Genomic DNA, 20,309 nt, shown 5'->3' with positions numbered 1-20,309 from the left:
GACAGCTTTAAGCATGACTTCTTTACCGGCACGAGACAGTGGACGGTCAAACCATCCATTCAGGAAATTGAAGGAGGCAGTTGGAGATCGGCTAACACAGGTGGGCATGCCAAGATAAGTTTGTTGAAGTGATTCATTGGCCCTCGTCATTTCGAACGTCTGTGATGAGCTATCGGGCTGTATCCTCCACACGGGCCTTGTTATTAGGTTCTTCATATCGGGCTTACCATGGGCTGTATCCGGGCCGGCAATTCGGCTTCTCTGTTGGGCTGGGCTACAGTGCGGCGTAGTGTTATTATTATTATTGCCGCCTCGTCGACGTCGAGTGGCAGGCAGTCTGTGAGACCGTCGGGGAAACAGGACAGGAGGTTTCGTCCGTCGCTCTGCACGGCCGTCGGCGGCGCGCCGCGATTTCTTCCATGGCTCGAGCCTCCCAGGCACCTGGGGGGAAGCCTCCGCCTTGGTGGTCTCTTCTGAATGGTACGCATCTGTCTATTTCCGTATGAACATAAGGTGTTTGTGGGAATGCCCGGAAAGCATCTGGTCTCTGTTTCTTGTCCGCAAGAGGAAAATTTCGGCCGCGCGGTCACCCTGCAGTGATCAGGTTTCTTCCTCAGAGGAATTTGCCCTTTCTTGCTATTCTGTTCACCACCGCCCAGCCCCCACCACTGATGGATAGACTAGCAGTTGAAAGTTGAAGCCAAGCCTGTTCTGTCAAATAGTAGTTGACCCTAGCCTGCCCTTTCTTACTGATCTGTTCTGCAAGACTTCAGGAGTCTCGTTCTCTCATTTCCTAAGGCAATTCTTGTGCTACAAAGTATGTGAACAGCCTGTCTTTTTGTTATTTATTTAATCGCATAAGGTGAGCATATAGTCGATTGATTCTTCAGCGAATGGTCTCCGTTAATCATCAGCCTATTAATGTAGGATAATTTGATGCTTATTCATCCGACCACCAGATCAGGATGGTCAGTCCAGTGGGCAGTGGGGCGAGGATAGATTGACAAAGTTTTGCTCGCTGACAAGGATGCACTGGAAAATTAAGTTTCACCGGAATAAGGAGAATTGCCTTCAGGTTAGAACACAGGCGAGCATACTGAGTGCTACAGTGGATGACACTAAGTAGGTCTTGGGTTGGGTCAATCCTTGCTTGCGGCATTTCCAGTCGGCAATAGATCCATCTGCCTCCCACTTGAGGTCGATGATTGTTGAAACAATCAGAGAAAGGATCACACCCAGCCATGTTGACCTTTCTAATGCCAGAATTACACTGCTGTGTACACTGCGAGAAAGTCCAGCACATGAACAACCAGAGCGATGACATTAATTGTTGGGCGTATCGCACTCCCTAGTAATGCCTGCTGTGTAGGCCCCAGAGGCTGAGCATGCCTAACAGAATGGATGTATTCGTTGGCCAGAGAGGTATCTCGTGGCTGTGTAGCATTCTCTGAAGAAGCGAGACGGTGTTGAAAATTGAAGCTATCAATGAAGTAGAGTTGCTACAGAAGAATGCATGAAACCGGTGTCTGCTGAATATATATCAAACATCAATATTCCTTTTCACAGTGCCACAAGCTGGCTTCAGCCAGCCGCACCTTGTTTCCTTCAGTCCCTGGTATTTATTCGTTCAGCATTAGCGACAACGGCCCTACTGTTTGACATTCCGTGGAGTGTCCTGAGAGAATAACCGGACTGCTATCCGCTGTCTCTACACATCCTTTGAGCCTGAAACTAGGGAGGCTCTTGGGGGCTGGGTGGCCAACGGTGACGCTGAATATTTTGCTAGACTTTCTACACTGTCTTTGGAAGTTTATATATTTTGAGTATTTAGTTAGGATATTTGAAAGTCATCTGCGGTGAATTTTTCTCGAAAGTATTTTTATATAATTGTAATCTTGTTGGGTTTCATCAGTATGTTATACCAGAAATGAGCTACCAGGTTGTGTTCTAAGAATCATGAATCGCCAGGTTTTCATCAAGAACTAAAGGGAGCAGTGGTTAGTGCTGCTATATGTACCCTGTAATAGTTGCCAGTTGTTGAAATAGCTTTGAGTGAAGTAATGCGCTCATTTGGAATTCAAGTATCGAAAATCTGTGAAGTACAAGACGTCATTCTGGCAGCTATGTTTAAATAAATCAGCAAATACATCACTTTCAGCAAGATAATACAACGGGGAATACCCCAGCACACATAGATCCTAATGCAGATTTAACAGTACAGATTCATGCTGTGAACACAAGTGCGCTGTAATAACTTATAATTTATGCAATACAGGCACACCAACAATACATCTGTTTTGTATTTTGACCAAGTCTTTTTATTAAGGAAACAAAGTTGTTAGTTCTGGTTTAGAATACTGAACACATGCATGCTCACTCTACTCAATCAAGATCAGCTTGGTTGCTTCTTCCACGAGGGAAGTGAGAGTTTTGCCATTTTCACCTCCAGAGAGAAGCGTGTAGCAGTCGAGATCCAACATGTCTTTCGATGCTTTGGAGAGTGATTGCACCAAGCCTCTAAGATCTCGCTTATCATAGCAACCCTGGTGTCCCATCATTGATATGGCCATCTTACTGATAAGCTTCACCGTCGCCAGGCAGTCGACCGCGTTGCAGCTTTTGCCGTGCTCCTGTACCATCTTGCCGAGCCTCCTCGGGAAGCTAAGCAAATTGTCTTGCCCGGAGGCAACATCAGCAAGCATGGTAGCCAGATCTTCAGCATTGATCATTTTATCGTACACCCTTAGGCAAAGGGATAACAAGGCTACCTGCACTTTGTTATCCCCAGTTTGGTGCTTACGGCGGATTTGGGTGTGTTGTGTGCTGTTTTGATTATGCGATCCTTCTTCTATGTCAGTGTCCCGCGCGACAATGTTTGCTACTTTGTCCCTTCGTAGTGGCAACTTGCCAGGAGGTGAAAGTATTTTTCTAAGGACCTGAAATTAATAATGTATTATATACAGTATGTGAGTAGCTATGAGCTACTTAGGCTAGTTTGGTAAGCTCTGATGTTGAAGAAGCACATATGGAACAAAGAAATAGTTAACTGATCGAGCTTGGTTGGTTTCCTTTGGCATCAAATCTGCCATGGCTTTCCTCAGGCCCTCGAAACACCCATCTTCCTTGTTGTAATGACTACACAGGCCCTCGAGAATCCCCGCTGCTGCGATTACGGCTATCCTGCCTTCTTGGGTCTCGTCATCATGTGGTGCAAGTACTGTTGCACTAAGGATATCAACAGCATCATCTTCACCATAGTTTTTCTGTGAGATGATCTTGGCATTGCTTGCGCTCTCAAAACAAAGCGCCCGGAGATTCTCCCCAGCCAGTGCTAGCCCTCTGCCTCTGGTAGTGATGTGGTTGTCATCAGTGAGAATGATGCCGAGCAGCATCTCGATGGTACTTGCTGTGTCTTCGACGCCTACTAGTGTGAGAATCTTCATCGCCAGTACACGGCGCTCTTCGCCACATTGGCAGCACGTGACGATATGATATATGCCGCTCATCGCTTCCTGGTTGCTTAAGATTTGAGTGCAGAGGTTTGCATCGTCGTCACCGGGAGCAGTTGTACTGAGCCAACGGCACTCCACCTGCAAGGATGCGTCTACTACCTGGGACGACAATACGTCGGCATGATCCGTCAAGTGGAGCAGGTCAGAGCTCAGAGGCCTCATGACCTGGTAGATCAGGCCATCCGTGTGGCTCATGACCCTGCAGCTGCCCTGGTCCATGGCCAGCTCACTCAAGATACACAGCCCTTGCAGCACCAGCTCTCTGTGTCCACGTATCGTCCTGGCACCTTTCTGTGGATGATCGGAGTCAGATGAGGAGGCGATGAGGAGGGAAGATATGCACTGGACACCCCACGGGAACTGCTCCAAACTGATGTCATCAATGAGATGCCACACCAGCCTTGCGGTGCACTGCCTCATCTCTCTGCTTCTTCTCGGATGATCCAGCAGCATCCGCAGCAAATTCTTGAGCAGGTGGCTAGATGATGATGCTGACCTGAACAGCTGCTTGACCAGCATGAGCCGCTCGGTGTGTTCCTCCACTTTCTCCGTCCCTGCAGCATCAGCAGCAGTGATGAGCTTGTCCATGATGCGTACCCCGGCATCGCAGTCATTGAATGACTTGGATTCCATCAGCTCCGCAGCGTACGTGATGAGGTTCCTCCCTTGGACGAAGTATAGGTCACTGCAGCATCAGGCCATGGTCTTGTTAAAGTAACCCCAGATGAGTCTTTTGGTGTCGCCATGGAACCCGTATGCGGTGACAACTCTGTGCACTGTATTCTTCCTTGCCACTAACCAGATGCATCTGTAAAGTAAGACACATCCTTGGACAACAATTAGGATGCACATGCCGACAAGTGCTGGAGTGAAGTTTTCTATCTCAGGATCTTCTTCGTCCGAGGTGCTGGAGTAGTCGGAGTAGTGGGAGTAAAGAACCAATAGCGCAACTGCGATCATGACCAAAGGCCCAAGTATAAAGAGGGCCAACACAAGGACTACACGTACAAAAATAAACAGCAGGAACTGGACCATTGTTATCAATCCCAGCGGCCCCCGTCGTTTGGAGCCGCCAGGGATTGAAATAGGAATAGAGCGGACTGCCTTCTCAACCTCAGGACCATGGACGATCCTGCAGTCGATCAATCGTAATTAAGATGATACAATCCAATTAATTTTTTTACTGTATTACATATTGAAGCTTCATCATGATTTTCTACGAGTAACTGATAGAGCTATGAAAGTAATTAAGCTTCAAATTAATCTGGATATGAGTAGAGAGATGTACTAACCCGGCTGCCTGTAGGAAGGTCATCACTGTGATGACCCAAAAGTCCAGCAAGTCCAGCTTGGAGACGAAGCCACCGAGAAGAACAATGGTGGACCATGCAACAACGAGCATGCCCAACCATCTCACAGCCATTGACAGGTATCCCATAAGCGCAGCATAGGCATTGATATATTTCACTTCTGCCCATTTCGAGTCGTCAATGGAGTCAAGGTGAGCCATTCTTCTTCCACCCAAGTAACTGTGTAGGTTGATTCCAAATCTCAATCTGATATGTATGCATGTACTAGCATATAGTATATCTATGTGTACACAGGCCTCTAAGGAGTAAGGACTACACTTAACTAAGCATTATTGCTTTCAAGTGAATCTAAGTAGTAGTACTAGTACATGCTTATCTATGCCTAGAATTAATGAGGGTGAATCTGGATCGTGTTGACTAAACAGGAAGACCAACCTATCTGTTGTTAATTAATTACAAACACAGTTGGCCAGCCTGTTCAGCTACAGCATCTTTTTTCTAAAAAAAAAGGCCTCTTTGACTATAAAAAAGGCCTCTTCATATTAGTATATAAAGCTCTCTCGTTTCAAGAAAAAAAATCAGACTGTCACCCAGTTGACCCAGCCTGTCCTCAAAATTTCGGTCATTCATTTTCTAAAAAGACTTGAGATCTTTGTTATTTATTTAACCAAGTACACAGGCTGTATTCGGTTCCTTAGTCATGTCCTCTGAGTATGTGATTTTGAGGTATTTTTTACTCATGTGGCTCATATGTAATGAGGCCGGTTTTTGCCAACGTGGCATTTACATCACCCTTGCCTCCTCAGCCACTAAGAAAATCCTCTAGATCATTCTCATAATCAGGGGTGCTTTAGTGAGAGGCTGCACACTTTGTAAAGAAAGGGACTCGAGCTGCTCAAGTCTTTTCTAGCAAAAAAAGAGGCAAAAGAAAAGGCAGGCTGGGCTAAGTGTGTACAGTCTGGTTGAATCGAGTAACTGGCTAACTGCCCATATTTCATCTAAAAGAAATAACTGCCCAAAACCTCACGTTTCAGGCTGCATGCCTTCAGATAATTACTTTACGCGGTAGTTTTTCTTCTTTTATAGAAAGTTGCTCTAGAAAATGGGACCGTCGAAATCCATGCATCTAGCAACATTGGATTTCGAATTCGTATGGACTTACGGAATCCATGCAAGAAAAGAAGTGGCTTGAGAGCCGCCACTTGCTTTGTTGATATCCGTATGATCATTTACTACTTGCTTACACAAATGTCAAACCTTCTCCAGCTTAATCTTGGGAACTGTTGTCTCCATTGCAAATCAGAACTTACTTTGTATTCATTGAAAATGTATTTATACTCGGCCTCTCAGGTCTGTAAATACTCTTCCACCTTTTCAATACAATGCAAGGCAATGCTTTTGTGTTTTCTCAAAAAAATATTTGTTGAAAATTAGATAGGTAAGCCATTGTCGAAATCAACTTGTATTTATATTATGTTTGCTATATAGTTCTTGGCGATTGAAATTTGTAATCACAGCTGCTTGTTGAACAGTACCAGATGAGCAAGATGCACGGTGTTTGGATATCATCACGTACCAGGTTTTGGCGTTGAAGGACGATTGCTATGAGGTTTAAGTCTATTTTGTTTTTGTTATGAGGTGGTGACACATCTATGGGCGTATAGTACCTTTTGTCGTATAAATTTCTGCTTCCAAGTACTACTCTTGTTTCCCAAAACTATCAGCCGGTGAGCTAGACCACTGTGTATAACTTGGACCTAATGATCCATGTGTAGCTGTATACTCGTCTGCCGTACTAAATTTTTTATGCTTATCTGCATATCGACTTGCTGCAACAATGGCTATGTGATATAGCAGTGGCTGAACACTGAATTAGTAAATCAACTGTGGTGTGTGTCTGAAAACGATGGTTTCTGTCCAAGACACACTGCTAACTGTACATTGATTTATTTGGCGTATTTTGATTGGTTAAGACGAGATGTTGGTTAACAGTTACTCTATTAAAATATAGTATAGTTCTATGTTATGATGTACTGTCCACGGTAAGGCCGTTGTCGCTAAGTCTGAAACTGTCGTTTTTCTTCAGTTAAGTTCAGTAGCAAATAAGCTGGGCGTGCAGCACGAGGTTGTTTGTGACTTGCCCTATTCTTCAGGTAGCTAGCTTAGTGCGCTGTCTTGACTGCGTCGTGGGATGGCACGAGCAAAGCGTCAAAGGCGGCATGATCTGGGCACGAGCGACGCCGTGGGATGGCGCGGCTGTAGGACTCGTTCTGCCCTGCTTTTTTCTCTTTTCAGTTAGATCGTACAGCTCGTTTTGAGAGTTGGTATAAGAAGCAGTAAAAGTCAGATCAGAAAAGCTGCAACCGTTACGCAGCACCAAACCTGTGTTTGTCTCTTGTTGATTCTACTCTCGCGTGTGTGTGTTCTGCAGCTCTGGCAACGTCAATTGGTATCAGAGCCCTGATCAGGTTCTGGTGATCTACGATGCCAAATTCCAAAGGTGATCGGTCGGTTTCCCGATCCGTGACTCCGCCGCGTTCACGAACTCTGAGTCGTGGCCGGAGCCGCGGGAGACGACGCAATGGCCAGGTCGTGGTGCAGCAGGAGGTGGTGCGCGAGGTGAGCGGCAGCGGCGCCGTAACGTACCCCATGCTGACGCGCACGAACTACTTGGACTGGGCGATTCTCATGCGAGTCCAGCTGCAAGGCGCAGGCATCTGGGAGGCTGTAGAAGGTGAAGAGACGTCGGCGCGGCAGGAGCGGCAGGCCTTCGGCGCCATCCTGCGTTCGGTGCCGCTCGAGATGATGCGCGTGATCGCAACCAAGGACAACGCGCAGGACGCCTGGGACGCGGTTAAGGTGATGCGCGCCGGCGTAGAGCGCGCCCGCGAGGCGAAGGCCCAGAAGCCGCGCAAGGAGTACGAGAACCTCGCGTTCAAGAGCGGTGAGTCCGTCGAGGACTTTGCACGGCGGCTGTCTGGCCTTGTCACCGATCTGCAGCAGGTTGGCGACGACATCACGGAAGAGAAGGCCGTGAAGAAGCTCCTTCGCGTGGTGCCATCGAGAATCAAACCGGTGGCCGTCACAATGGAGTCGTGCCTCGATCTGAAGCACATGTCGATCGAGGAGCTCTCGGGCCGTCTCTCTGCTGCTGAGGATGGGCTCGATCCAGAGCCGGAAGTGGGCAGCAAACTGCTGCTCACCGAGGAGGAATGGTCTGCGCGGCAACAGTCACGCAGGCAGGGCTCCAGCAGCGTCGGTGGCAAGGGCGGCAAGCCGGCTACAAAGCCGATGCCGCAATCACCGGACAAGCCTGCACGCTCCAGCGAGCGCCGTAAGGGCAAATGTCGGTACTGCCACATCGAGGGCCACTGGGCCAAGGAGTGCAAGAAGAAGAAGCGCGATCAAGCGCGCCAGGAGAACCAAGCGTACGTCGCGCAGGTGGAGGAGCAGGCCCCCGGGATTCTCCTTGCCATGGCCGGCGACGGCGACGACGCCATCGACTTGCAGCTAGCACCCGCGGTGTACGCTGGAGCCAAGCCGGTACCTGCTCCTATACAACCTGTTCCTAGCGACCTACTCGTCCGCAACTCGAACCTCGACCCGTGAGCAGGGGAGCAGTGCGTGTTCCTCAACGAGAAGCGCTTTGTTCCGGTGCCCACCGACGACGAGCGCTGGTACTTCGACTCCGGTGCAAGCAATCATATGACCGGGTGCCGCGGGATGCTGACCAAGATCGACGAATCTGTGCGAGGTACGGTGAAATTCGGTGATGGCTCACTCGTACAGATACATGGACGCGGTGTTGTTCTATTTACCTGCAAGAACGGAGAACACCGTGCGCTGACAGAGGTTTATTACATACCTCGTCTGCGCACAAGCATCGTGAGCCTGGGTCAGCTAGATGAAGGGGGTTGCAAATCAGTGATTTGTGATGGTGAGTTGTGCCTGTATGATCGTGATTGAGCTATACTAGCTCGTGTGCCAAGGGCCAAGAACCGGTTGTACCCAGTCACTCTGACCATGGCAACACCTGTCTGTCTGCTTGCCGGACGGACTGACAAAGCATGGCGTTGGCATGCCAGGTTTGGTCACTTGCACTTCAGAGCACTCCATGATCTGGGAGCCAAGGGTATGGTCAGAGGTATGCCCACGGTTCAGCGTATTGAGCAATTCTGCGAGGGGTGTTCACTTGGAAAGATGCACAGGACCCCTTTCCCGCGCGTGTCAGCCTACAGAGCAGAACAGGTGCTTGAGCTGGTGCATGGAGACTTGTGTGGGCCGATATCCCCACCCACAGCAGGTACGAACAGCAAGTACTTCCTGTTAGTAGTTGATGATTGCAGCAGATATATGTGGTTGGAAGTGCTGAGGAGCAAAGATGAGGCTTTCAAATTTTTTCGCAAGATCAGGGCAACTGCAGAGAGTGAAAGTGCAGTGAAGCTCAAGGCATTCCGAATAGATCGTGGTGGTGAGTTTAACTCCATTGAATTCACCGAGTTCTGCAATGATCAGGGGATAAGGAGAAACACCACAGCTCCCTATTCTCCACAGCAAAATGGTGTAGTTGAGAGGCGTAATTAGTCGGTGGTAGAGATGGCTCGCGGCTTGATGAAGAGCATGTGTGTACCAGCAGAGTTTTGGGGGGAGGCGGTGAGGACTGCCGTGCATATTCTGAATCGCTCACCCACTCGTAGCCTGAATGGGATCACACCCTATGAGGCTTGGAGGAAGAAGAAATCATCAGTGGACTACTTCCGCACTTTTGGCTATGTAGCACACATGAAGATCATTGGCCCTGGTCTGACAAAGTTGTCTGACAGAGCACGAGCATGTGTATTTGTCGGATATGAGTCTGGCTCAAAAGCATACCGGGTGTATGATCTGGTTCAGCATCGTCTACATGTGACGAGAGATGTGATTTTTGAGGAGGATCGCAAGTGGGATTGGGGAACTGACAACTGCACACATGGCAAGTCGTGTGAATTTACTGTGGTTTATTCAGATGAGTTAGTACAAGTGTCAGTTTCAGCTTCACCTTCTGAATCTGTTCACTCCAGACAACAGTCCCCTCAAATTGATGCAGCCTCGTCAGAGGAACAACCACCAGACGAGCCCGTGACAGTGGAAGAGGAGCAACTTTAGCCTCCTATCCAACCGTCTCACCCCATGCAAACCCGAGCACAGCATGGGATTTTCATGCCAAATAGAAAGTATGAAGATTATTTGGAATTGGCAGAGTACTGTCTGACAGCTGCAGAGGAACCCGACAGTGTGTATGCAGCACTGGGTGAAACCGCATGGCGCAAGGCAATGGAAGCTGAAATGGCTTCGATCAATGAGAACAACACATGGGTCCTAACTGAACTCCCTGCAGGTCACAAAGCTATCGGACTCAAGTGGGTGTTCAAGATTAAGAAAGACGTTGAGGGCAATGTTGTCAAGCACAAAGCCCGGTTGGTTGCAAAAGGCTATGCTCAAAAACAAGGAGTGGATTTTGATGAGGTATTTGCTCCTGTGGCCAGGATGGACACTGTTCGTCTGATGCTTGCTTTGGCAGCAAGTAGGAAGTGGCAGGTGCATCACATGGATGTTAAGTCTACATTTCTGAATGGCAATTTGATGGAAGAGGTGTATGTTCATCAGCCGGCAGGATTTGTTGTTAGTGACAGTGTACACAAGGTGCTGAAACTGAACAAGGCCCTGTATGGTCTGCGTCAGGCTCCCCGAGCCTGGAATTTCAAGCTTGATGAATCTCTTGCATCACTCGGTTTTGAGAGATGCCCGATTGAGCATGCTCTATACTGAAGGGGAAATACTGACAGCTTCTTGTTGGTAGGAGTATATGTGGATGATCTTATCATCACAGGCACGAGTGCAACTGAAATTAAAATCTTCAAGGATCAGATGCATGAATTGTTCCAAATGAGTGATTTGGGACTTCTGAGCTACTACCTGGGAATCGAGCTGAGTCAGAAGGAAGGAGAAATCACTTTATGCCAGTCGAGCTATGTTGCAAAACTGCTAGAAAATGCAGGTATGGCAGCCTGTAATCCATGATGTACTCCAATGGAAGGGAGACTGAAATTGGGGAGAGTGGAGACAGGAAAGGCAGTGGATGAAACCAAATATCGAAGTGTAATTGGCAGCCTTCGTTACTTGGTGAATACTCGACCTGACATTGCATACGCAGTTGGGATTGCAAGCCGATTCATGGAGTGTCCCGGGGCACAACATTGGGCCGCTGTAAAGCAAATACTTCGCTATGTGCAGGGAACTCAGGGATACGGCTGTAGATATACTTGCAGCGAAGTATCGCCTAATCTGATCGGTTACAGCGACAGTGATCTTGCGGGCGATGTGGATGATCGCAAGAGCACGTCAGGCATGGTGTTCTTCTTGGGGGGAGCACAGTTTCTTGGTGCTCGCAGAAGCAAAAAGTGGTGGCACTGTCATCTTGCGAGGCCGAGTACATTGCTGCATCTACAGCTGCTTGTCAGGCAACATGGTTGAGTAAGCTGCTGGGAGAACTGCAGGGTATTCCACCTTCGGTTGTGAAGCTGTTCGTGGACAACAAGTCAGCCATAGCGCTGTCCAAAAATCCTGTGCATCATGACCGGAGTAAGCACATTGACACTCGCTATCATTTTATTCGAGAGTGCATTGCAGAAGGGAAGATTGATGCGGATCATGTTGGGACGGAGGGGCAGCTGGCTGATATCCTTACCAAGGCGCTGGGTCACGTAAAGTTCATTGAGCTAAGGCGCAGACTGGGCGTAATCGAAGTCAAGCAGAGACACCAGCATTAGGGGGGAGATTTGATGTACTATCCACTGTAAGGCCGTTGTCGCTAAGTCTGAAATTGTCGTTTTTCTTCAATTAAGTTCAGTAGCAAATAAGCTGGGCATGCAGCACGAGGTTGTTTGTGACTTGCCCTATTCTTCAGGTAGCTAGCTTAGTGCGCCGTCTTGACTGCGTCGTGGGATGGCACGAGCAAAGCGTCAAAGGCGGCATGATCTGGGCACGAGCGACGCCGTGGGATGGCGCGGCTGTAGGACTCGTTCTGCCCTGATTTTTCTCTTTTCAGTTAGATCATACAGCTCGTTTTGAGAGTTGGTATAAGAAGCAATAAAAGTTGGATCAGAAAAGCTGCAACCGTTACGCAGCACCAAACCTGTGTTTGTCTCTTGTTGATTCTACTCTCGCGCGTGTTTGTTCTGCAGCTCCGGCAACGTCATGTTATACAAAATTATGATCCTAAGTGAGCATAGTTTTGAATACGAAACAAGTTATCTATTGTCAGACGGGCCAAATATTTCATACGGGCCTGCCTGGTGATTTGTCCCCCACTCCCTGTTGTGCTGGGCTCTCCAAAAAGAAAATTAACTTACCAGCGGTCGTTCTAAAAAAAAAGAACTCGCCGGCGGTGTTCATTGTTCGCTGTGGAGCATTCAAAAAAAGAGGTGCCCATCCTTCCAACACAAGGGCGCCCTGAGTTGCCGCTTATTTCCATGGCTCTGACTCTTGGAGCCTCCACCTGGGTGAGAAACCAGGAAACCCCCTGCCATGGTAGATGTCTTCTGGAAGGTATGCCTCTTACAATTCTTGCGCTAGACTGGCACTGGGAGGTCGTCTCCCTTCGCGACAAGGCCCGAGCAGAGCGGTCGCATGGCCCTTCCAGGCTATGTGTTGTGACGTGCGCCTCTATCTGCATGAACATGAAAGCAAGGTGTTCGAGGAAATGCTCTGGAGAAGTGAAGAGTCATCGGGGATTCGGGTTGCTGTTTCTTGTCCACGAAATTTCTGGAGCACATTGCGCAGCGAAATAGCAATTCGGAAGAACTTGATTTTCAGAATTTTCAGGACTGGCATATACAGCTTCATCAAAATTGTGGAACAGTCTGCTTGCGATATTGTAGTGTTCGTCTTGGTCTCGCTTCGTCGCCCATCTGACCCTCAGTACCAGACAACATCGCGCCCTGACAGCAGTGTGTTTGGTGGTAATCCTCAGAGCAGCCGCAGGCATTTTGTTGCTACGTGCATTCTCACTTATTTCTTGTAGATATGTGTAAAATTGATTTTGTTTCAATTGTTCTGAACGGTTACCGCTAGTATTTTCTTTAGCTCACGGGTGGTACTGAAGTCAAGGGTACCAACTGGAATGTCACATGATCGGAAGGGGAGCCCTCCTATGTCTTAAGAAACATTGTTTGGTGAATCTAAGAATAGATACAATCAGTTAGGGTAGTTAAAAGTTGACTCCGATAGGATGAAATCTCTAGTTTGCCTGTATACAGTTGACCATGCCTGTGCTTTTCATTTACTTGGTATTCATTTTGTGGAGATCGAAGGTTTAGCACTTAGCAGCAGTCTCATGTCCTGTGGGTTGTGTGCTCGTCCCTTTTTTTTTCTTTACAGAGTGCATTGCCTCACCTTTTATTCTTTAATTGCGCAAGATGATTTGACATTACTTATTTTTTTTCATAGTCAGGCAAGTTATTGTATCTGCTGAGATTAGATTCCTCATCTGCGCAGACCTGCTAGCAATCAATCAAAAAGAAGACTGGGTATGACAGGAAGATATCGGGAGCCAAGAAAAGGAGGACCTGGTAAGCTAGGTTTGTGCTTCCCTTGATTCTTCTCACAAATCAGAAAGGTTTTGTCTCTGCGAGCTAATTTGATGCGAATTCATTGGATCTGCACTTCTGCAGACCGTACCTCTACGAACTAAATGGACATTATTGCAGTGGGCAGTGTAAAGCTGGTGGTCGAACTTGCTCTCGGATCATCGGATCAAGGACCAAGAACAAGGATTGCATTCAGAAACGAACACAGTAAACAGGCTAGGTGCTATCCTGTCAAATCTTGAAGACGCGGATATGACTAAGGACCCGGCAATAACGTGCAAGGATAATGTGTGATTCCGTAAACTCTGGTTCTTGTAAGACTGAATATTCTCAGGTCCCATTACCATGAAATCTCTGGTGAATCAAGCAACTATGTTTGACCGTGCTGTAAGTAAAGCTTTTGTTTGGCGTTGAGTGAATCTGTAATGCTCTGGAAGCATGATGGTGTTTCCTGTGTATGGCTGATCAATTTTGTTCGTTCCAAGTTCGAGCTATTTGAATTCTGATTTGGCGCCCTTTGGTTGTCGCTCCGAACGCCGGTGAAGAGATATCGGGCCGTATGTTTAACACGGGCCCTGTGATTTGGCTCATCGTGGGCTGTATCCTTTATATGGGCCTGCTTATTCGGCTCCCAAAATTGGGCTTTTTACGGGCTGGATATTTCGTAGCCGGCCTGTTGGTAGTTCGGCTTCTTTTATGATCTGGGCTCGGCATTAACCAGGGACGTCCATCAACCAGTCAGTCCAATGTCCCCCGTCTTCTCGGCCGTGCTCTCGGCGGCCGGCTAGAAATTCTCTCGGTCTCGCCGCGAGGAAGGCACGGCCGAGCACGGCGATTCTTGCTCGAGCCTTCCAGCAGGCACCTGGGGGTCAAAGGCCCCCATCGCGGTGGTCTCTTCTGAGAGGTACGCCTCCTTATGAACACAAGGTGTTTGCGGAAATGCCCGGAAGCACGAGGGCAGAACTACTCCGCGCGCAGTTAGTTGTCGCTAGTGCTCAGGGTTTTTTCTCGGAGTCAGAGGAGCTTGTTTTTTCACAATTTTTAAGTTCGGAACAGAAGGATATTGGCATTATGGTTAGTGATCGGCATGCTGTCACACGAGTACAACAAACCAGAAATATTTAAGTGGCTTGTCTCCACATAGTTGACCCCGGATTATATTTTGTTTATACAGGACTTGAGCAGTCCTGTTTTCTAAGGCAGGCGCACAGCCTGTCCTTCTGTCCTCTAGTCACGTTAATTGAGCGCTTGGCTGTTCTGTCGATAAACAGTCGCTCCGTTATTTGTCTCCATGCTAGATTAGCTCATTCGAGTAGAGTTGCTGGGGAGCGAACCCAAGACTGGCAATCGCGTGATTGGAGTAATTGGAGATTTTGGTCTGTATTAATCAGCTTACTCGTATAGGCTAATTTGATGCATGTTCAGTTGATCTGCAGATTGAACTCCTCTGTGCTCATGACGGTCGATGTAATGAACCAATATTGTGAAAATTGCACTCATGGTCAAGGAGGTGGTCGATACAGTGAAGCATAATGAGGTTGTCACCATCTGATATTTTTCATAACTGTATACTTAATGGCACTTAATGGTGACAAGGTGATAGTATCACCGGAGAGATATCATTTTTAAGATACCTTGGGACGACTGAATATTTTGTCATGGCTTTGAGCCGTAAATTGTAATAAAATTTTGAAGACCTGAGAAGACTTTTTACTGGTAAGAAGCCTTTTCTCAACAAAGTACACACTTCACAGCCTGTCCTTTTGTTCCTCAATCACTTTGTTCTTTGATAAACAGGTGATTTCGCATCTCTGTTTTGGATTAGCATATTAATTCAAGCAGGCTTGCTAACAGCAATCCTAATTAAGGAGGTGATTAGCTACGGGTGAAGAAAAGGAGAAGGTAACTTCTTGCTCTTGCTTGTTTTCATTGTTTCTTGTCAATAGCTTATTTTTTATCATGTAGTTGATGCGTCTTCATTCTATCTGATCTGTTGGTTCTGATCTGCGCTGCAGTCAGGATGGCGATGCAGTAGGCAGCATGGCCAAGATCATCGAGGTTGCACTCCAGATCAAACAGGCGGTGATCCGCAAAAAAAAGATCAAACAGGCGGTAGATACGGTTCGCCAGAATGAGGAGGACTGCGTTCAGAGTGGCAAGTGTGTGACCATACTTAGTGCTATCGTGTCAAATCTCGAGAACTATGATACGGTGAGGGACCCGGTAATGAAGGCTCTCCATGAAACCTTGAATCAGGTCTACAAGCTCATCAAGGACTGCCAGGAGGAAAAAAAATGCCTTATCAATTTCTTCAATGCCCGGAAGATGTCCAAACAGTTGCGTCAGGTCAACGATGATATCTTGGCTCAAGTGGTGATTGAAAACTTTGGCAACAATGTCCAGAACACCATTATGTTTACTAAACATTTTCACCTGGCACTAAAGGTACCATTACATTACCTATGTACACACCCAACGGGAATTGAAATTATACTCAGTTTATTTGACATCTGAATCCTTGAAACATAATCTTATACAGTGCATAATCCACAATATATGTTCCTGTGTTCATGTGAATGTCAAAACGACCAAGCGCATAATCCCTTAATTAGTTCTGCACGTCTTAAAAAGAAACTAATTTGTTTTCCCACTTGATTTCAGTATCCAGAACAGGCAGGGCTATTTCAGGAGGATAAAGAAGAGGATGGAGTATCTAATCTACAGCATGATGCTAGTTATGCAAGTATTTTACCTATGCTCTTTTCATCTGGCTCTGTTTATTCTCTCTCGTGTGCATTTACTCATCACCACCACTCCCTTTGTCCCGATATACTAGCCCTGCCTACTCAGATCTACCAGATATAGGCTACCAAACAAGTTCTCAGCTCAGCATGCCTCAACAAATATAGACCACCAAACGACATTCAAGCTCAGCATACATGTCTCAACTGATACATGCTACCAAACACAGTACAGTTGTATACACACTCAGCATGTTTCAGGAGAGAATGGCCATAAAAAGGTAGGACTGGCTACCAAACACATCAATAATACATGAGCTCTCAGCTCATGCATAAACTGGTAGAACGGCATAAACAGGCCCATGTTCAAGTGTGTGACGCAGCAGCTAGCGTGTGTTGTGTTATTGTGCATGTGTCCCATTCACATATTCAAACCACACACACCCCTTGCTCAAAACAATTAAGCATCAGGTGGCGTGCTGACAGATAAAACAATTAAGCATTCAAACAACAGAAGCAGCTGGAAGCTAACTGTGTTAGTTTCTGTTTATAAATAGCAGCTATTAGCTACTGCAGACTGCAAACACACACAAGACCCAGTTGAGAGAAACAGAAATAGATCAAGATCGAGGTCGAGAGAGAAATAACTAAAGATGGAGGGAATGGTGAGGCACCGTACCATGGAGGTAAATGGTATCTCGATGCATGTCGCGGAGACCGGCCCCGAGGTGGATGCCAAGGGGACGGTGCTGTTCGTGCACGGTTTCCCGGAGCTGTGGTACTCGTGGCGCCACCAGATGGAGCACCTGGCGGCACGCGGCTACCGCTGCGTCGCCCCCGACCTCCGTGGCTATGGTGGCACCTCTGCACCGTCCGACATCGCCTCCTACACCGCCTTCCACATCGTTGGTGACCTCATCGCGCTCCTCGATGCCCTCGGCCTTGCAAAGGTACCTACATACTATATTTGCCGTCGGAGCCCTCGGCTAGCAGCTATAAGAAAGAAGAGCATGTTTAATTGTTGGTCATAAATATAGCCAGAATTTGTGACGATATACTTTTTTCGACAAACTATATATACAACGACAGTCGCACAACAAAGCATGGTTGAAAAATTGACCACCTGTGTTTCAATGATTCTTTCTTCACAAACAATTAATTACTGCCTGTAAATCACGTTAACATTTTTTTTCACAAACAATGGCAAGTTACAGAAAGCATGGTCGAGAGATTAATCATTGACTGGTATGCTGCTGTAGCTTTAGCAAATTTGGGAAGAGCATGAGGGTGTATGTGATAAGACAGGGCTAGCTAATTAATTAATAAAAGTGGCACGCAACACATGTACAGTGGCAGTAAACAAAATAACCACAGCTTGACAAAAGTACTGTACATATGATCAACCAAACATCCGAAAATATTGCCCATAGTTTGCTATATATTTTCTTGACAAGCATGGGGTTAACATCAGTTCAATGAAATAGGATACACAATTTGGTTATTAAGAGAGTATTAATTTCCATTTTACTCAAAGATGTTTCTTGGATCAAACTCGGAGAAATTTGTCAATAAACTTGTGTAATTAGGTTGCAGCACCATAAATCTTTGCAAATTTAGGGCATGCATGAACCTACGAATGGTAGAGTCAGCCATTGATTCTTCGGGCTCCCTACCTCATCTAGAGCGGACGGTAGAATAACTCATACAATATGTTGCCTCTTAACTTCACTCTACATGAAATTGTTGGCGTTAAATTCGATAGTGTATATAGATAACGAAGGCAACTCTTAGCTGACTCTCAGATTCTTCGCAAAGAGTATGTTTTATTTTCTGTGTTTCACGTCAACAATTATTCAAATAGGAGTTAGTTGATTAACACCTTTGTAGATGCCCTTATGGCTAGTCTCTCATATTTTGCCTTTGGTTTGGACGGAACTGTATATACCCTTCTGTCCAAGAAATAAAATTCTGGTGGCTGAGAATATGTAAATATTCATCCAAGTACTCAATTCATATGATTATCAAACAAATGTATATGATTTAGAAAAAGTCAGTGTTTTTTTGGGTGCAATCAAATAACTTCTGTCACATATTTGATATTTCTACATTTCCAGTTCAAGTAAGAAAATTTCTTCAGCATGACATGATATTTACTTTGACGGTTTCTTTTGTTAATTCTTGCGATTTAAGAATGATGTATGCCAATCAATGAGCCGTTTATTTTATTCTCTCGTTGGGGAAAAAAGATGCCCTGTTCTCTGTACTTTAATAATCACACACCATAAGAGATATGCTATTGTTGTTTGTTTGATAGTACTATTAATCAAGCAATTATTGATGTGAAGAAATAGTCAAAAGATGCCTTTTTCTGGAGTACTACGTAGCGTCCGAAACAGCAGTCACGGCACGTGCATGTGAAAGGCCGGTGATAGTACATACTCTGTTTATATAAAGTACAGCAGGATATTAAATACTATAAATCGCATGTTCCATTAACTAATATGCATCTTATTTATTGTAATGTTTTTTTCTTCATGTGAACCCACTTGCCCATGGCCTGTATATGCAGTTCTGCCTGTTTATTAATTGATTATGCGGCAGATTCAGGGCGGAGACAATGGGATGATCAGGATCAGTGGATCACACCCCCTAACCATTTTATGTCAAGCTAGATAAAATTAGTACTGCTTATCTAAGAAGAAGGAAAAAAATGCTCTAAGCTCATGTACTCTCTTTGTCTTTCCTATATCTAAATCCTGGCTCTATCCCTGACAACAGAAATGAGAATTTATGACACGTATAATTTGGTTTTAAAACATAAAAGATCGATGATGGTGAAACACGGATTATATATTAGCAGGTGTTCGTGTTGGGGCATGACTGGGGCGCGCTGATTGCATGGTACCTGTGCGTGTTCCGTCCGGAGCGTGTGACGGCGCTCGTCAACACCAGCGTCACCTTCATGCGCAGCATCATGATCCGCACGGGCCCTGGCTTCGTGAAGCCCACTGACTACTTCAACAGCACCTATGGGCCAAAGTTCTACATGTGCCGTTTTCAGGCAAGCTAAACTGTACATATAGCTAGAGATTAATGACGGCTTTGAAGAATATTAATAATGCAAATCCAAAACACCCTTAATGACTGCGTGCATACAGGTACCCGGGGTGGCAGAGAAACAGTTCGCGGCGGCCAATGCCAAGCACCTTGTGCGGCAGGTTCTTTGCCACTGTTTCAGCCATGGGGTGGCCTGCGAGGAGAACATGGACGACGACCCGTCTTCCACGAAGCTCCCTTCCTGGCTCACCGAGGCCGACGTGGACTACTTCGGCGCCGCCTTCGAGAAGACCGGCTTCACCGGCGCCATCAACTACTACCGCAACCTGGACAGGAACTGCGAGCTGGCGGCGCCCTGGTCGGACGCCAAGGTGCGGGTGCCGACCAAGTTCATTGTGGGGACCGGGGACATCGCCTACAACTTCCTGGGGATCCAGGACTACCTGCACAATGGCGGGTTCAAGGAGGACGTGCCGCTGCTGGAGGAGCTGGTGGTCATCCCCGGAGCCGGCCACTTTGTGCAGCAGGAGAAGGCGCAGGAGGTCAGCGACCACATCTATGACTTCATCACCAAGTTCTGATCTATCGATCACCAACTCGATAATCCTTCGATCACCAAGTTCTGATCTATCTATCGATGTATTGTATTGTTTCCATCGCACTCTTAATTACTTCACTTTACCTGTCGACAACCTTTTCAAGGGTGTGTGTGTATGTTAAAGGTGTGTTCGTGCCCATCGACGCGTGCCTTTGGTGCGTCATTGTATATTCCAACCTGGAAAGACAAGAATAAATTACTGATAATGTGCTTGATTAATGAGCCTTTGTGTGCCCATGCCTGACATGAAGTTGTATACAAATTTTCATCCTGAGTGCTACTTTACAGTCAGCTGCGTACAAGTTCCCCTGCAGTTGATTACAACGGCTGGGAATTAATAGGGAGCTTTGAACTATTTCCAGAGAGCTTTCAACAAAAATTATGGAGCTCTCAACTAATTCTGTAGAGCTTCCAATAAAATTATGATAGTTGACCCAGCCTGTTCTTTTGTTTCAGTTTTCCAA

The 20,309-nt window shown here is 46.6% G+C and overlaps 2 protein-coding genes and 1 long non-coding RNA gene across 9 annotated transcripts; 2 read left to right on the top strand and 1 right to left on the bottom strand.

Moving 5' to 3' along the window:
• The first annotated feature begins 335 nt into the window (after positions 1-335).
• LOC106866753 lies at positions 336-13,863 on the top strand. Of its 5 annotated transcripts, none has more exons than XR_001407633.2 (5): positions 336-480; positions 4,819-4,941; positions 6,355-6,431; positions 13,314-13,431; positions 13,534-13,863. It is a non-coding gene; the product is annotated as an uncharacterized LOC106866753 (long non-coding RNA). The 5 variants fall into 5 exon arrangements; XR_001407634.2 differs by having other exon boundaries at positions 13,310-13,431; XR_002966007.1 differs by having other exon boundaries at positions 4,819-5,013; positions 13,310-13,431.
• On the bottom strand, positions 2,602-4,878 carry LOC112272345. Its single transcript, XM_024462866.1, has 2 exons — positions 4,805-4,878; positions 2,602-4,644 (listed from the first exon to the last, which is right to left on the bottom strand). The coding sequence occupies exon 2, from the start codon at positions 4,143-4,145 to the stop codon at positions 2,991-2,993; it is 1,155 nt and encodes a 384-aa protein (XP_024318634.1). The 5' UTR covers positions 4,146-4,644; positions 4,805-4,878; the 3' UTR covers positions 2,602-2,990.
• A 325-nt stretch (positions 13,864-14,188) lies between the features above and the next one.
• Positions 14,189-20,067, top strand: LOC100828936 (epoxide hydrolase A). 3 transcript variants are annotated; one of them, XM_024462780.1, is made up of 8 exons: positions 14,189-14,353; positions 14,886-15,165; positions 15,247-15,351; positions 15,465-15,608; positions 15,706-15,894; positions 16,111-17,140; positions 19,048-19,251; positions 19,349-20,067. In XM_024462780.1, the coding sequence occupies exons 6-8, from the start codon at positions 16,844-16,846 to the stop codon at positions 19,826-19,828; spliced, it is 981 nt and encodes a 326-aa protein (XP_024318548.1). In that variant the 5' UTR covers positions 14,189-14,353; positions 14,886-15,165; positions 15,247-15,351; positions 15,465-15,608; positions 15,706-15,894; positions 16,111-16,843; the 3' UTR covers positions 19,829-20,067. The 3 variants fall into 3 exon arrangements, with proteins under 3 accessions (XP_024318548.1, XP_003577254.1, XP_024318547.1); XM_003577206.4 differs by having other exon boundaries at positions 15,465-15,894; positions 19,051-19,251; XM_024462779.1 differs by having other exon boundaries at positions 14,875-15,165; positions 15,465-15,894.
• The last annotated feature ends 242 nt before the right edge of the window (positions 20,068-20,309 follow it).

Source organism: Brachypodium distachyon, chromosome 4 (assembly GCF_000005505.3).
Source record: "Brachypodium distachyon strain Bd21 chromosome 4, Brachypodium_distachyon_v3.0, whole genome shotgun sequence".
NCBI classification, from domain to species: Eukaryota; Viridiplantae; Streptophyta; class Magnoliopsida; order Poales; family Poaceae; genus Brachypodium; species Brachypodium distachyon.
This window is presented reverse-complemented; position numbering and strand designations above follow the sequence as displayed.